Genomic DNA, 18,180 nt, shown 5'->3' on the forward strand with positions numbered 1-18,180 from the left:
TGGAAGCAACACAGACACAATAGGAGCAGTTCTTACAGCTCTGCGGAGAACAACAGAGCTCCAGGACAGGACTCTCTTGCGCTGCAAGAAGACGAGACTTGCCAGTCTATGAGTGCCTGAAGCGTGCAGCTAGGACGCCCAGGTTTAGGACACAAGCGTGCAAATTCCATCGAGGTGTAGAGAAAGGATGGTCTCTTCTGGTTCCAGTTACCATTCTGGAGCAAAACACTGTACCAGGAACGATGTGACAAGACGGTGCTCTGAAGCACAGTTTGCATGCCCTATTTATGCCCAGCAAGCGCTATGATGTCTCATTCCCTGGCTGATCCTGTTAATGCGCAGGTAAGCAGGGGTTATGGCTGTGGTTTAGGGGGGTATCTGACCTCTGGTGCCCATAGGAAGAACATATAAGCCAGTGTCAATTACCAAACCCGCACTGAATCTTCAAGACACTCTGAAACGTGAGAGTAGCTGAGGCTGGGGCCAGAGAGCTTGTGGGGTAGGAAGGGGCTGGAGGGAGTAGAACCTGCCAGCTTTTGGTGGATGGATGTGGTTGTGTAAAGCAACTGTATGTGTGCATAGCCAATGCACGAACTCACTGAGTACATCTACCCTGATCTACCTGAAAGTATAAAATGCGTTGTTGGTACAAATGGTTTGCTCTGTGTGCTGGATTCGCATGACAACTAGTATTCCACCCAACTTCCCTGACTTTTGACCATGAAAGTACAATACAAACTTTGCAGAACTTAATGTAAAACGTACTTGGGCTTTAGCATGTCTGCGATTGTTTATTCAGAAGAGCACTGTCCCAAAATCTGTGGAGACCCTTGACCCCTTTCTTGTACTTTCTCTGCGTTCCACAGTGGAAAACCAGACACTTGCCTGAGTGGGTAACCTAAAATCAAACTTAGATCACGCTGGTGCACAATAACTGGAAATAGTACACTTGAGTAAGTCAGCACAGAGCATATCAGCCAAGCCACTGCCTCTGAGCCTCAGTAACTGTGGCTGCCAGAACACATGACTTCTTCTCTCCAAAAGAATCCACAAGACCTGAGTCAGAAAACCACCAATGCAGTTTTAACACTGAGTCGCCTTCACCAATAGAAACAATGAAACAAGAGTGAGGCAAAACTTTGTACTATTACATTTAACACTCAATATTCAGTTTTGTGTATAAATTTCTCCCTACTTCTAGGTGTGTGTGTAACAATGATAGATGTGCTTGTGGTCGTGGACACAGTGAGTAGATTTTACAATTATGATTTAACAGGATTTGTAGATTTAATACATATGCAGTTAAAACCTCATGAACTATGCATCATTTTAATGCACATTACTCTGATTGTAAATGAACCCAAACCAAGTAAATGTGTGGGGTTAAGCCCTTTCAATACTTATCAAACGTGTGTACATTAGTACCTGGGTATTAAATTGACAAAGATATCCTTAAACGATCAGATCTGTGAAAGTGAGTGGAGGAGTGCGTTAACAAGTGAGTGCAAGTGAGTGCATAAGTATGTGTGTGAGAAAGTGTGCAGGAAAGCATATGCCGCAGTCCCCCTGAAAGAAAGGGCTAAGGGTGCCAGGGCTTAACATGGAAGAGGGGCCAAGCCCCCCGCACCTGCCTCATTTCCATGAGGGGAAGGAGCAGGAAGCAGGGGTCACTGGTATGATGACCAGGAGGAAGGGGAAACAGAAGGCAAAAGGTGACTGCTGGACAGGAAGGGGAGGAAGCCCCCTCCCCTGTGGAATGCTCTGATTGGAGGGCTAAGGTATCTTCACACCTCCAACAGGTGACATCAGAGGCCCCACTGAGGCCTCTAATTAGTGGATGCACAGGGGGGCGGTTTCTTTCACCGCCTAAACCTCCTGCTCCAAGGAGCACATGTCGGAGGACAAGAATGACCAGGAATCGGTAGCCCCCTCTTAGCCTAACACTGCGGGAGGCGGCAAGGAAGGATAAAGAGGTGCACCCTCCGTTTGGATGTGAGCTTCCAGTCTTGGGTGGTGGAAAGAAAAGCATAACGGCGCTCCCCGCAGCCCAACAGCAGCGGCAGCGGTCAATGTGATTCGCCCTGAGTGGGAGGCTCGGGAGGGTGGTGGGGGTGAGACCTAATTATGCTAAGTAAAGAGTTGATAAGGAGAAAGGGGCAGCTGACTGGAGGAGGTGAATAAAAAGAGATTAAAGGTCAAAAAGGAGGTGCTGATAAAGAGGAAGACCAAACAAAAGGTGCTGCCAATTGTCTGTGTTGTTAAAAACGAATGTGTGTTTTTGAAGTTTATGGTTGTAAATATGACATATAAACTGCCACAATAAGACGAGTTGGTCTGGCCCCAGTTATTTGTGCAAAGTAAGCTAAAGAGTATTTGTTGAATCTGTTGGGGTGCGAGGAGGGCGAAGGTTGTCCCCGACTGCCTATGTTAGTGAGTAATCGTCTCTGACACACAGGGTTGGATTGGCCCCTCGGCCTTTCGGCCCGGAAATCATCCCTGGGTAGTGGGGCCCGGTTTCTGGCCATGCTTGGGCCAGTTTGGAAGAAAAAAAATGTGAAAATAAATATATATGTTTTTTCAAATTTTTATTTTTTATTTTTTTCAAAAAGCCTTTCATCCTTCTTAGGTCGATAAATGAGTACCAACACAGGTTGGGTGATATTGTATGCATATTTGTTGTATAAAAAAGAAATTAAGCGTAAGTGCTATACAATAACATCATCATTTGGCTGTGTACGTCTGCTTGGAATCACAGTAATTTAGTGTACTTAGGAACAATGCTATTTGATGCCACTTCCTGCTTTGTCAAGGGGTGAAAGGTAGTGTTTCATCGTTTCCCCGGGATATCACTTCTGGGTGGGGTCAAATGACATCACTTCTGGTGATGTCATCAGAGGTCAAGGGTCGTGAGGCGAGGGGTGGGCCACTTTTTTTTGGATGACCGGGCCTATTTCCTGTCCCAGTCCGGCCTTGATGGCACAGTTTACGGAGGAAAGCGCCTGTAGGCACTGCAATGGAAGTGGCATAGCCTTTGGGGTTCGATGAGTAGGCTATGCCCTTTCCCCGTGTTTGACTCGTACCTCCTGAAAACTGAAACCGGGAAACTCCATCTTTGCCGTCTATTACCAGCGTGCCCCATACACCCCCCATAACTTCCAATAGAAATCAATTAACTTAAAAAAATAATTCACGGCAGCACATAGTTTGCATGGAATGGCCGAGAGACGACTTAATTGTGATGCTGTCCCGCATGACCCGCCTGCGCTCCTCTCTCTGGTGCTGCTCTTGGGAGTTTCAAACCACACTTTCTACGCGCACATTTATTTATTTATTTATTTATTTATTTATTTATTTGTAAAGCGCCTAGCAGCCCGGAAGCATGGAGGCACTGTTTCAAGAAGGTGTCTTAGTTACAAATGAGTCTGAGGGTGAGGCGGTGTGAGCTGCTCCTTATCATTCGTGACCAGTCTTGTAGGAGAGCTGAGTTACTCCCCACGATAACCTAGTGTACACACCACAAATCTCCCCTTCCCACACAAAGAGCCCCGTGCAGGCAGCATGAGTTGGATATATTGCGGTGGGCAGTTCGCCATGCCTGCGTCTGCCTTATCTTCGAGGTCGTTTAGCGAACTACTACTTTTTTAACAGTGTTCGAGGGAGGGAACCAGGGGAGGAGGGAGGCGGGGAGGTCCTCCTGGTTTTAGGAAAACCTTTCCCCCTCCTCTCTCAGAACAACTGCTATATTCATCACAGCAGCGGCTCCTGCGGGAACTCCCCGAGGGAAGTGGACGTGGAGCCGGAGCTCACTGCAAGTTTCCTCAAAGTGCCCTCGGAGGACCCCCGGCTGTCAATGCCCCCCTGCCTGCACCGTGCCACCAACAATGAAGCAAGCCGTCTGCGCCTGGCTCGGACTCCTGCTGCTGGCTGGTGGGGGCTGCAGCCAGCAGCCACGCGAGAGGTGAGGACAGCCCCCTAGGGGTCCAGGGAAAGGGGGCTTCATCTGGGAGGGTGCGGGTCCCAGCAGGGGATGTTTAACTACCAGAGGTCTCAAGTTGCAGGTGGGGAAAGACATTCTATCCCTGGGGGTTTCCTTGCGTTAGCGTACTTGTGACTCACCCCCCCCCCCCCCTTATAAATGCAGGAATCCAGATACCAGAATGAAAAAGGAAAACGGAGACTGGCGAGCTACCCACAGCTGACATCACAAACACGCAGATCTCTGGGCTACCAGAATGCCGTGGCTTGGGTCCTTGTTGGATGACCCCCTCCCCCAAATCCTCCCTACACGTGGCTGTCTAATCCCTAAAGCATGCCACTCTATCCGAGAGGAGTGTATATCTTGGCGCTATTGGTGCAGCAGTCTCGAGTGCAGCCCTTGCCCCAAGCAGCAGGTTTAGCTCCCATCCCACCGTGTCCCTGTCAGGCTCCAGATCCCTTTGCCTGCTTAAGACTGGCTGAAGATGTGTCAGGGTTGGTGGGGGCCTATTTCAACATGTTATTTGAGTCCACCCCCCCCCCCCCCCCGCACCCTCCGCCCTCCCAACACCTTACAACTGGGAAAAACAGGCCGAATTACCCATGGGGTGCTTACATTATGATTAAGTCACGAGAATAGCTGCTGAGTATCCCAAGAGCCAGGCAGCGGGGAGCTGAAACACAAAAGGTATGCTTGACATCTATTAATCACTCGTTCACATCAGGGTGCTGATGGCAGGGAAACCAGAGTAAAACGGCAACAAGGTGATGCGAGTGAGGTGACGGCCTGAGAGCGCCAGTGAAAGGCAACCTGTGAGTTAAGTGCTGAAAAGTGGAAAGGCCCTGGCGTCGTCTCTGAAGGGGCCGATATTCGTGGATTTGTTCTCGGCCGTTCGCGTGATTTCTGTCACTCTGTCAGAGCTGCCAATCACTGCCCAGCCAGCCTCTTCTCCAGAAATGCGACGGGTTCTGCCGCTCAGCGTCGCTTGCGCGAGCTCCGAAAGCTGGAATTGATTGGGTTACTTTTTCACACTTTACACCCCTACTCTTCCTGGGAACTTTCCCTACGCAGTCAGAATTCGTTAACTAACCGTTTGGCCTGTAACTGACCACGCGCTCCCTGTCACTTTTGCACCGCGTGCCTTGACTGGGTTCCCGGGCGGGAGATGACAGCACATCCTTTAACGATGCGCGCTTCACACGTCCCAGTCTAGTTCCCACCCCCGCCCCTCCTGAGATTACACGGTGTGTAGTATGCTGCCAAAACTGGGCGTCAGGCCCGTCTATGCTGCCTTTTCTCCCATGTCTGCCGCCCTCACGTTCCCCCAGCTGCGCTTTCACTTCCCGCCTCTGCGTCCTGCTAATCTGCGCCAATGCTGCTGCTCGCGACACTCCTGAGGGCACAGGTCGCACGCGCTTCTTCTCACCCTGTCTCCCTGACGACGCCGGCCCACCTGTGCTGAGACACCCGCAGAAGCCTCTGTCCTGTCCAGTGCCCGGTGCCTTCCTCTCCACGTGGTCTGGATGCCCAGTGCCACGAACTTGGGCACAAAGTTAGATCAGGGGGCACGGGGAATAATCGGAGCGTAGGCAGTGCAAGGGAGCGAGAACACAGACAAGGGCAGCCCTTGCACACAACAGGGAGGCAGCTCAGTGCCACCACACCTGGCTACACCCCCACCCCCTCAACACTTGTCACACCACAGGGAGGGGGGACAAGACAAAGGACCAAGGTATGACCAAAGGCAGGCAGGAAGGGAGGCTAGGGCCACACACCTGTGTGAATGGCCAGGGGTGCCAGCCAGCCATGAGGCAGGAAGCCTCCAAAGTGCAAATGCATGGCCACAGGCAAGAAAAGGGGAATATAAGGAGAGGCCTTGCTGAGGAAGGCCAGTTCTCCTTGATACTCTGTTCGGAGTATCAGCTGTCCTCTGTGCACGCAGAAAACTGATCTTCTTTTCCCAGACCCCCCCCCCACCCCCAATGAAAGGAAGAAGAGAAGGACCACAGGGCAACGAACAGGGCCCACAAAGTCGTGGGAAGAATGGGCGGCACGGGCCAGGTAGATGCACTGGCTCCTTGCCCAAAAGATGACAGTTTTGTTTATCATTATGTTTGTTTGGATAAATAAATGTACCCAATTGTTATGATATTACTATGTGCAATAAAACACCACAGCCCTTTTATTGCCAACCACAAACAACCTTGACTCTGGTCGTTCTTGCCCTGCCACAGGGCACAGGTAACCACCGCACCAAAGGGTAACAGGTCCGGACGGCTCAGCCTCCTCAGATTATTGCTCTTACTGCAATGCTGCCTTAGGTGCTTTGAAACGTTGCCTTCAGCAAACACTCCACATTCAGAAAAGTTGCCGTCAGGGTTGGACTGGCCTATCGGGAACTCTGGAGAGTTCCTGGTTTCCGCACCCAGGTCCCCTTTTGTGTGGTAACCTATTTTCCCCCGAAAATGTTCTCATAGGAAAAGGATAGGGCTTCTTGCAAACAGAGAGATGACAGACCTCTTTGTTTAATAGGATACGAAATAGAAGATTACAAACAAAAAAAACTTTCAAACAAGAATATGTTCTCTTTTTAAAAAAGGAAAGGAAAGCAAAGGGAATTTTGAAATGTATTACTAATTGCAAAAATATCTTTATTGACAAACACAAACATGAGGTCACCCTAATCTGATCTCTTCAAAACACGCAGGACCAATGGGGATCAAAAGACAACGAACAAGAGATGTTGCATCAACTCAATTAATCAAGCAGCCACAGGCAGTATAAAACAGAAGATATTTATTGCAAATGTCAATAGTCATAAATCATTGTAACACATGAAAAGGTAATCAGAAAAACTATGAAAATGTTATACAAAATGCACAGTAAACAATCCCTACCCATATTTGCATATCTCATGCCTTAGTCATACCTAAACAACAACAGTAAGTACATAAAAATGCTAAATACAAACACAAAATTGAATATCACAGCAAAGAACCGAAAAACGACAGCAGCTATTCCTGTCTGCTTACTGCTCAAAGCCACATAAAAAAACAGAATCTTCCAAGCCCATGGTGAGAAACTTCACCCGTCGGGCAAACCCGTTCGTGGATGGCGAAGTGTGTGTGAATGAATGGATCAATTTATACAGGCGAACTCGAGTTTCGACTTAAGGTAACTCTATTTTCATAAACCTATGCCTTCATCAGGGCCAAAGAACACAGCTACATGTTGGGAAAAGTTCTGTCAACAAAGGAAATAAATGAAATCAAAAGTAAAGTTTCTTTGAACAAAGATACATGAGCATGCACGCTTGTTCTGCATGCTGGCACACATGTGCATCCATTACTCAAATAAAACAACCTGTGCCTTTTCTAACATCCCAGTGTGGACAGCCCATCAGCCCAAGTGGCGCACCCGTGCCAAACCACCATGGACCCCCCACTGCGTGAGCCAAAATAGAAAATTAGAAAGGTGGCTTACTCCAGCCACTCTTACCAAAGTCCTGCTGTATACACAGGGCATACGTCCTAATGTAGTCTCACAGCAGTGTTTCCACAACAACCTGCATGAGGATGTATGAAAAGTGCATCACATCGTTCATGACCTCGAATGTTCTGACTATTCAATCGTAGTCCACTGCTTTGATGTCTCTTTCTGTAGTTGCAAGGGTTTGAAATTCCCTTTCTCTTATTCCGTAGAGCGTCCACACAATGCCCATCGGACAAAGCGTTGGAAAACCAGTGCACAAGAAAGTGATTCAATACATCACCGGTCCACAGATCTGAGGGAATCAAATGAAAAGTATGATCAAATGTGAAAGGGGTGAACATACCACACAGCCCCTGTTCAATCTCACCCTATCCATGTTTGATAAAAAGAAATCTTCACATTGGGGCACAGTTCTCACTACAAAGATCTTTATTGTGCAGCAAAAAAGTTTTATTGATAAAAAGGAAACTGAACTAAGTAAATTAACATGCTCTTGAAACATTGTTTTTAGCTTTGAAAACACAGCTGTTGGCATGAAAGGTGTGTTAGTGGCACTCTAGAGAGTTTATATTAAGAGATTTTGTAAAAAGTGATTAGGCAGAAAAAACATACTATTTTATGGAAAATATCGAAGATTAACCACTCAGGTCACATATGGCTATGAAGACAGTTACCAAAAGATGTAGTCTTGCTTTCAGCACGGAGAGACATAAGGAAATCTCGCAAATTTATTATTATTATTATGGTGTTTAATGAGCACGGACCTAGCTTCGAGAAGCAGCGGAGCACTTTACAGAGGTATATAACAATAAAGATACATAACAGAGTGCTCTTCCGAGGTAACAACAGAAAAGATATACAGCGCGGATAGGATACAGAGGGGCACAGAGGAGGGGTACAACTGTACCGGGTAGCTGGGCGGAGAGGCGCGGGCGTCGTCTAGCGAGTCATGTGGCGCGAGGGGTGATGTGTTGGCCCATGTGTTGGGGAGGAGAACTGCCTTGGAGAGGTCGGTCTTGAGTTATTTTCTGAATTGTAGGAGCGTGAGGGCGAGTCTGATGCTGACTGGGAGGAGATTCCATAGTCTTGGAGTGTAGGCAGAGAAGGTTTGTTTTCTGGTCCTTACCTTTTTGCAGCAGCAGATTTCAAGTCTGCACGTGTCCTTGCTTCTGGTGGTGCGCTGTCCGCTGGAGATGCTGAGTTTCTCAGCGAAGTAGCTTATTGTCTTGAGGGTGACTGCGTTATAGATGATGCAGCTAGACTTGAAGGTGATTTGTGCATGCAGTTGGAGCCATTGAAGGTCGATGAGGGCTAGGGTGATGTGGTCGTATCTGCGTAGACCCTTGATGAGACATGCAGCCCCATGTAGGACACTTCTCAGAGGCGCAAGGGAAGATGACGGGAGGCCTTCGAGGAGTTCATTGCCCCCATCTAGGTGGGATAAGACCAGTGCTTGAACAGTGGATCTAAAGCTATCCAGAGGGAGGGAGGGCTAGACTTTCTGCAGGAGGGAGAGCTGAAACCAAGCTGTCTGAGTTTTCTTAGCTATGTGGGTCTTGAAGGAGATGTGTTTGTCGATGTGGAACCCGAGGGAGTTGGTGCAGGAAGTGAGCTCGGGTGTGAAGCCCTCAGAATTAATTGTTGATAGCCAAGTCTGTATGTCTGGGCATTCAGTGTTGTTGGTGAGGAGTAGGAATTTGGTCTTGGAGGGCTTAAGCTTCAAGTATGCACTGGACATCCAAGACTGGATCAGCGTTTTGAGCAAGTGGATATGCTCGATGGAGTTGATCTTGAGGTATAGCTGTGTGTCATCAGCGTATTGGTGGATGTAGGTGTTGTGTGTGGCTAGGAAGGCTCCCAGTGGCTCCATGTATAGATTGAAGATCACTGGGGAGAGGATGGAATTCTGCATGACTCCAGAGGTGGCGGGTAGCATTGGCAATCTAGAGTCCATGTGAAGAAACGGCTGGTGGTTGGTGAGGTAGGACTTGAACCAGCGTAGGCTGAGGCCTCTGATCCCCATGCACCAACATAGGGTGTCCATAAGCACCTGGTGGTCTACTGTGTCGAAATTGGCAAAGAGGTCGAGTAGAACCAGGAGGCAAGGATGGCCGTCGTCAAGGATGTAGAGGGCTTCATCGACCACCTGTATGATTGCTGTTTCTGTGCTGCATCTAGGTCTGAACCCAGATTAGTAGGTTTGCAGGAGATTGTTGGTGTCCATGTGTTGCTGCAGTTGTGCGACTACCGCTTTCTCAATGATCTTACATAGGACAGGAAAATGGGTAATGGGGGGTAAATAGTTACCTCGGTTGTCGGGATCCAGAGTGGGTTTCTTTAGTAGAGGGAGGATTTTTCCTGTTTTTAAGATCGAAGGGAAGATGCCTTGGGTTAGGGAGCTGTTGATGATCTCCAGGTAGGGAAGGAGAGCTTCTGAAGGGAGGGTCTTGAGGTTGGATCCTGGGAAGATGTCATCTGTATACGATGTTGCTTTGAGGGCAGTCAGGGTTTCTACCAGTTCCTCTGTCGAGAGTGTCTTGAACGTTGTCCAGGGTGTGGAGATTTTATGAGGAGGAACGCAAGATGGGTCTGTGGATGCAGAGGTGGTGTCTATGTGTGGTGAATCTTGCTGATCTTTTAAATGAAGAATGTGTTGATGGCTGTGGATTTTTCAATGGAGCATGTTATGGGATGGTTGAGTGGTGGGTTGACGCAGTGCTTGTCCCCTTTGAAGAGGGCTCTGCTTTTGTTGTTGGCTTCCGCTATGGTATTCTGATAGTTGGAGGCCTTGGCTGTATGGATTAGTTATCAGCGGGTTGCTCAGAGTTTCTTGAGGAATGCCAGGTCAGATGCGGTCCTGGAGCAGTGCCAGGTTTTCTCTTGTTTCCTGATGACTCTTTTGCTAAGGTTGAGTTCAGTTCTTGCCTGTACCAGGGTGATGACAGATTTGGTTTGCAGGTGCGTTGTTTCAGAGGCACGTGTCAGTCGATGGAGGCTGAGAGGGTGGCGTTGAGTGCTTCCAGTAGAGTCACTGTTTGATTGGGGTTTTTGGGCCATGTAATGTGGAAGTTGGCAAGGTCTTCTGTGCGGGCTTCCACCAGGAAGTTCTTGAAGGACCTCAAGGTTTGTCTGGTGGGTTTCTGATGGGACCACTTCACTGGGGTGGTGTGCAGGATGTTGAAAGGCACGGCTAGGTGTTCAGACCAGCAAAGCAGGAGAGGAGAGTTGTAGTGGAGTGAATACAGTGCAGTGATGATTAGGTCGAGGATGTTACCTTTTTTGTTTGTTGGGTCTTTTGGTTGCTCTGTGAGGTTGAGGGTGTCGAGAAGGTCAAAGGGAGCTTCCTTCATTGGTTGGGTGGCCTTGTTGCCTAGGAGGTTGAAGTCACCTAGGAAGATGTTGTTGTCATGCGTGAGGGACAGGGTGATGACCAGGTTGGTAAAGTCTCAGATGAAGGCGTTGTTGGATTTGGGTGGTCTGTAGATGAGATGGAAGGTGACTGTGTTCATCAAGGAGAGCGGGAAGTGACAGGAGAGGACTTCGAAGGAGCCAATGTTGGCAACGTCAAGTCTGGTGCAGGACCACAAGTCTTGTGGATGACAGCGAGGCCTACGCATGTCTTGTCTGGCCAGTCTCTGTATTGGATGCTGTAGCCGTCGGGGGAAAATGCATGGGTGATAGCTGAGCGAACATTGATGAGCATCAACTTGTATGTTTTGGATGTTAAGGGGGTGCTGATGGGCTTGAGTTTGCTGCATTGTGGAGCCCATGCCTTAGAGAAGGGGCGATGTCGCTAATGTTGGCGTTGGCTGGTGATGGTGGGAATGGCCTGTGGGGACAGAGGGCGAAAATACATGTCAGCGTGTGCGTACATGTTGTCGGAGCAGGGGTTCGGGCTCTGGGTCCTCTCAGTCTGAACAGGTCCAAACAGGAATTGCTCTTTTCTTCGTCTGGCCTTTAATCCGGACGCCCAGGCGAAAGACGCCCCTGATCTAAGAGTTAAGAGCAGAAAGGAATAGGCAGGGCTAAGAAGGTGGGTGGGGCTTAGGCCACGTGACCCTGCTCACCAACTGCAAAGGAAAAGAGGCGGGAGGGCTGCTTAAGTAGGGAAAATGGGTTGCAAAACAGGAAGGCGCCAACAGATTAAAGTGATTGACAGGTGGAAGGGGCTTAGGACACGTGACCTAGATCCACTTGTGGCTGCTCACTAACTGCCAACTATGGCGTAAGAGAAATTTAGGAGAAGGGTGACATGCCTTGTTGCTGACCATGGGTGTCAGGCCATGCCATCATGCAATAAAAATACATTTGTCTACCGCCTTAGTTGCACCTTTGTCTGCTTTTGTGCATGGTATATCATTTCATCAGGCTGTTCGGTGTACATGTTGGAGTGGAGGAGCATCTACGCCAGCACCCAAGTTGGGGGAAAATGTTCTGCGGACATAGACGCATACCTGTCAACTCAACTGCTTTTGGCGGATGACACCCGTCATGAAGTCAGTTCACTCACCCGCCAATCCCTTTGCTGGTCCATAGGCATCAATGGAGCTCTCACCCGCAAAAAATAAACAGCCTGATACATGGAATTATTTGCGTATGGGGATTTTCGGGCAGAAAGGCGTGCAAATCTGTGTTTTCACACAAATAATTCCATGAATCAGGCTGTAAATCTTCTTTTTTTACCCGCCTTGACAACTCAAAAGGTTGCGGGTATCTTTATGAGAAGAGCAATACAATATTCATATATTTTTAATATTTATATCATGAAATAAACATTAATCTGCATCCGATTGCTAATTGCTGATGCACTTAGAAAAAAACAGCTCTGTAGTGAAACTAAAGCGTGAAGGTGGTGCTCACAAATTATACTTATTCTTTACAGCACAATCAGCAGGAGGCCATAGAACCAATGTGCAGGTATACGGGAATGTGCCGTGGTACCCAAGAGCAAAAGCATGAAAGTGGAAGCTGGCAAAACCAACGCAAAAGCTGTGTGAAAAGAAGTTTCACCCAACAAGTGGAACCAGCAGGATTCCCTTTCAATGGTTAAATTGGTCCATCCCACAGTGCACCACAATGTACATGGACACATGCACTACACCACCAGTAAACATTGCACTCTGAATGCTAAATCTGGTATATAACATTTACGGGCTTCTTGGGCCTGATTACAAGTTCAGCAATAATTCAGCGATACATCCACAGAATTGTATCCAAACTTGTTTACTGTTACTGTCACTTGGCGCTGTGGCATTACCACATTATTACAAGTGGTTGCACATCAGTGTAATTCCCCATTTTTGGAATCTGTGTAGTTACCACGAGCAGTCACTCTGTTGAGGGGAATTCCAGCGATTTTTGTGGGAAAAGAAAAGGATCCACCTGAAGCAAATTGCCTCCAAACGTCATAGTACCATAGTACTGCAGAGCTGTAACGTGGCTGTAAAGTGGCGGTAACAGAAATACCGCCAGTATACTGCAATTTTTAACTGCACCGCCATGCTGCTATTGAGGCCTATATGTTTTTTGTACATTAATTGGAATGCTGAGAAAGGGATAGCCTATGACATTTCTCAGGAGGCAACGCACTACTGGACTAGATTGAACTAGATTGAAATGTAGCAATGCTTACAGTGGCTGTGGCGGGCTTGGCTTGGCTTCCAACATTTCGCCAATCGCTGCCCTGGTAGGCCCAAGTAAAGCAATGGCCTTATTGAGGGCTTAGGCCCATAACTGGACCTGCCCTTGTGCAAACATTGTGATTAAGATTATAGAACCTGCCACTTGAACGTCTGGCTAAAAGCAGGTTCAGTTTGGGGTCTAAGAAATTAAAACTATATAAAAAACACAGAGACCCGCTTCCATTTCTTTGACGGCCATGGGTTTTACCAGGGATGACAAGACATGGCCGGTGGATGGCATGAGGGAGGAAAGTGTGCGGTACAGGCAGTGATTGAATTGTACGAAAAGAAGTAGTGGAACTATGTTCCCTGCTGGCCTGCCCCTACTCCCCACAAACCCCATTGCCAGAACCCCTCCCACACACAATACACCCCCCAAACACTTGCACCCGCTGTTTAAGGGCACGTCCAATGCAGTGCACTGAAATTGAAGGTTTCAACTTCTTCCAACACTTTTATTTTAAAACAAAACCATTCCAGAGCGGTTTCTTTTTAAAATAAAAGTATAGGAGCTCACTTCGACCACTGGGTAGAGCTGGGTAGAGCGGTGTCTTCAGGGCAGTAAGTGCAGCTTCCCAGGATGGGGGCCAGGGTGGGGGCAGGTGTAGTGGGAATGGTTGTGGAGATTGGTCAGGGAGGTGTTTAAGGCGACATGTGTGATGAGCAGAGATGGTTAGAGGATGAAGCAGAAGAGAGGGCGAGGGGTACAATGAAGGCGTCTACCTTCAGTGTACATGGGCTCCCACTGGCGATTCATGTCCACGTTCCATGGTTCCCAATTGGCTGGCACCTTCCCAAGGGTTCTTACATTAGAACACAGCTCATGGAAAGCACTGGGAATACGCATAGAGAAACAGCTTGAAAGAGAGGGTCAAAGGGAGGGGTAGAGAGAAAGTAAAAGAGGAAGAGAGAGAGAGAGCAAGAAAGACACAAAGGTTAGCATGACAGCGCTAGATATCTCTTGTTCTAATATGGTTATTGCCCTTAGAATTTGTGGCTTATCCCTACAAATCAGGTGAGAGTCAACTACTAAAGTTAATAACTAACTCTTTCGACAGTAATGTAATGTAAAGTGGCCTTAAATGGAGCTCTTTAGCCAATCATTTTGGTCTCGCTGCACATTGCTCTGTAAGAAAGGAGGGCAGGGTGGATAGCAGGAAGGCAGATGCAGAAACCCTTGACGTTGGTGGGTGCCCGTTACCTGTGTGTCTATATGAAAATCTCTAAGTTGTTTGTGGTTAGTACCGGCTGGACAGGTTAGCCATGTGGGCATCCCTCGGACAGTGGAGTGCAAAAACTGGCAGCATGGTTGTGAGCAGAAGATGGATAGGGTCTGAATCTGTTAATTAAACTAGACCTAGGAGGTTGTCTGTAGGAGTGTGGGAGATGTAAGGATGCAAGACTGTAGTAGTGAGGAGTTAGTTGAGGGATGAGGGGGTGGAGAGTGGGGCCAATGGTGTTGTCATTTGCTTGCTGTTGGTGGTAGATTTCACTGAGATTAAAGGTGTGGACCTGTGCCTTGGAGGAGAGGTGCTATGAGTCAGTTTGGTTTGCTGCAGCTTGTAGTGCAAAGAGTTTTGAAAAATGTATGTTGTAAATTAACACAAGCGTTTCTGGTCCACAGTTTTAGTTGGTTGCTATTATTTTGTGTTTCTTTGAAGAAAGCCAAATCTTGAGCTGTTTCCTGAAAGTCAGATGATTCTCCTTCAGTGGTAGAGGTTTGGGTAGGGTGTTCCACAGTATTGTGGCTAGGACTGAAAAAGAGGATCCTCCTTGCTGTTTCTTGTTGAAGTTTGGGACGTGCAGTATGTCTGGACCTAAGTGTTCTGGAAGGAGTGCAGTGTTAAAATTTACAAGGAGGAAGGGCCCACTCCATGGTATGAGTGATGACTATGCAAAAGGTTTTGAAATGCACACTTTTTTGATGTTTAGCCAGTGGGGGGTAGGCAATGCTGGCTTGATATGCTCAAATCGCTCCATTCTTAGAAGTATTCTTGCTGCTGCATTTTGAACTCTTTGAAATTTCCTCATTAGGTAGTGTGTGAATCTGAGATAGAGGCTGTTTGCATAGTTTAGTCGGGATTGTCTTAGAGATATTATGACCATGGCCCTGTATGGGAATGTCAAGTAAGGTAAGATGCAGCATAGTAATGTCAGAAGAGGATGTTGCCACCCAGACATCTAGCTCAGGGAGCCATGAGCTGTCAGGAATCATATATGCATGTGTTTTTTTTTCTTTCCCAGCAGACATGCTTTCACTTGTGGAGGAAATGTAACTGGAGAGACTGGGTTTATTGGCAGTGAAGGATTCCCTGGAGTCTACCCACCAAACAGCAAATGTACATGGAAAATCATGGTAAGGTGCACCTGGGGGTAATATTTTTAATAGATTGTCTGCTTTTCTAGGCAAAACCTGGCAAACCTGAAGTGAGACAATGTGGGGGCAAATTGGGCATCAAGAGGAAGAGTCACCATCTATGTCCCCAGAGTACAAATTCTCCTTGGGTCAGATTGTGTTACTTTAAGGGACAACCTGTAAAATGTTACAATCTATGGCTTTGTCGATGCGCAAGATATGTTTACTAGGCCGTATGCATATGTGAAATTTAACTGAAATATGACGGCTAAAAAGATTGCTCATCATCAAGACTGCGTTCATGCTGCGAGCGTAAATGGTGGCTGTTATCAAACCCTCCTTGGGAAAAAAATCCCAAAATGGATTTCTTAGCTATAATTTACAAAAAAAACGAAATATGGGCCCAAATACCAAAAGCTATGGTCCAAAAATGACTGTTTCACGTCAAAAATACAGAGAAAGAATAGCTTTCCATTCAGCCACACCTCCAAATCCTCTGGAGTTCGGGCTCAATCCTGCGAGTTCTGCCAATGGCTGGGTGAAATTCCAGGCCAGGCCTGCCAACCTTTCAAGGCAACACATACGCACACTTTTCACAAGGGCTGGGTAAATCCCCTTTGGGTGCTGTGGCACGCCTGTTTCTCGCCGGCAAGGATGCAGCTATAGCAGGGTGTGTAAGACCCCAAGGCTGAGTCTATGAGGGGACGCCCTGGATGATGTCATGGGCGCCTCATGGACCCCGATGCAGGCGTAAAGGGTGTGTTAGACCACGAGTTTGCCCACGGTTTGCTCTGAATGAAGTCATTGGGTGCCGCATGTAACAGTCTGGTCTGAATCAGTCCATTGACCCCACCCTCGCCGCCCTGGCCCTGACATGCTATGTCTCATCCAGAGTCTACTCATGCATTATCCGTATTCCCCCCACGCCCGTTATTTCCGCAATGAGTCACGTGAGTGCGCGTGTGCGCGCGCGCCTCATCCTCTTGTCTAGCGCCCTCTCAATCTTGAACTCCTCGGGGTCCCATCGTCTGCCTCCTCCAGTGACTCAGCCTCGGACAGGCTGCTGTATCAGTCAGCACGGCAGCTGCGGGTCTTTGTTTCTCTAAAATCATGGGGAATGTGAAGGTGACAGCATGTGCACTTTGACCCCATGACATCACGAGAAGTGGTGTCATCCAACCGCTGCCCCCGCTAAGTGGCTGATACGAAAACAGTTGAACAATCCTCATGTCATACAGGAGGCTGCAGCAGCGTTAGATAAAAGGCACTTAACAACCAGGCATTAAACAGTAGAAAAAGGTAAACGCATGTTTCACGTTAGCATATCTTTAGTCAGTCTAAAAGTATTACCGCTCGTTCAACACTAGTTGTTTACACTACAGGGGCTGCGAAGCAGTTCCCAGAGGTGGCATGCCAGACCACAGGGGTGTCTGAGCCTGGTGGCAGCTGCCCTTCTCTCCCCCCAATTGACCTCTGTTTTCTCACCTGGTGTCGACGGTCGAGGCCTCATCAGCTGATAGTAGGATGCATCTTCCCCGCCTAAGAAGCAGCTGAGGAGGCCCCAAAGCCAGATTCGCCTCACCTCATGCAACGGCCATTTTCCTAATTTGTGTTTAAAGTTGTATGATATGATATTTATTCCGCGCTTAACACCCAGAGGTTCCTAAGCGCGGACCCGGGCTTATAGAACGTGTGTTGCTCAGTGTCGTCTTGCTTCTAAGGCTAGAGCGTTGCCCCTTAGCTATCCTCCTTGCGTCTCCTGTCACAACGAGGCAACGCATATCAAAACAGAACACTCTGCCCCTCCTGACTTTATGCAGGTACCTCACAGGAATGTTATGCCATTGCCAGCCATACCTTATATTTTAACCCTTTCCAAATTGGGGGGGGGGGGGCAGGGCGGGAGAATGTACTTGACAGTATATTAGTATTTCTATAAAAAGCGAACTGTACGTTTTATTCTATTTTAATTTTATTTTAGTTATTTTTACAGCACATGCACAAGGCTACAGATAAGCTTACTAAACAGGACTATTTTAGGTTGGAGTAACATGACTTTTGAGGGTGCAAAAAGGTCATTCTTATTAACAATGTTTTTTTTAAGTGAGTAAACATATTTTAACTTTATAACGAATGTGATATGCATATTAAAAGCTGTATTTTTTTTTACCCTAAAGTTCCTCTTCGGATTAGGCAATTATTATATTACAGATCCTTCTGTGACACTGCTCTGCTGGTGCCACTGATCTCAAAATATTAGTGGAGCAGTGTGGGTGGGAGAAGGGGGCAGGGTCCTTTTTGTCCATTGGCTTGTATGTGGGTTTGGAGTATTTGTAAATGTTTTTAAGAGGTAAAAATGGCGGATACGCCGCTTATCTGTAGGGCTGCGCGGCCTTCCTAACCATTGGGGCAATAGAGTGCTTCAAATAATAATAAGAACACAATTGGAAAGGGGAAGTTGCAGACAGTACCCCTGAGCGTGTTCTTTGTGTATTGCTTTTTTATTGTCTGAATTAACCTCATCGGCCAAAGATCTTGCGCTGGTGTGGCCCCAATCTGTCTCCAATATTCATTGTGCACAGCCTTTCAAAACGCTGTTTACCATTTCACTGCAAGGGGGCTCCTTGCCATTTCAGCGGTGTAGGGTTTGTGGCACCTGCTCTTTCATGAGCGGG

General features: G+C 47.7%; 1 protein-coding gene across 2 annotated transcripts in view; it reads left to right on the forward strand.

Moving 5' to 3' along the window:
- Positions 1–3,723: 3,723 nt before the first annotated feature.
- The window catches only part of PCOLCE2 (procollagen C-endopeptidase enhancer 2), a 636,371-nt gene continuing 621,914 nt past the window's right edge, over positions 3,724–18,180 (forward strand). Inside the window, exons 1-2 of one of the 2 annotated variants that reach the window (XM_069618265.1) lie at positions 3,724–3,958; positions 15,394–15,505. In XM_069618265.1, coding sequence (XP_069474366.1) covers positions 3,882–3,958; positions 15,394–15,505 — 189 coding nt within the window. In that variant the 5' untranslated portion in view covers positions 3,724–3,881. The remainder of the gene's footprint in view (positions 3,959–15,393; positions 15,506–18,180) is intronic. The other variant, XM_069618264.1, reaches the window with a different exon arrangement.

This window comes from Ambystoma mexicanum, chromosome 10, assembly GCF_040938575.1.
Source record: "Ambystoma mexicanum isolate Mex_15411 chromosome 10, UKY_AmexF1_1, whole genome shotgun sequence".
Classification (NCBI taxonomy): Eukaryota; Metazoa; Chordata; class Amphibia; order Caudata; family Ambystomatidae; genus Ambystoma; species Ambystoma mexicanum.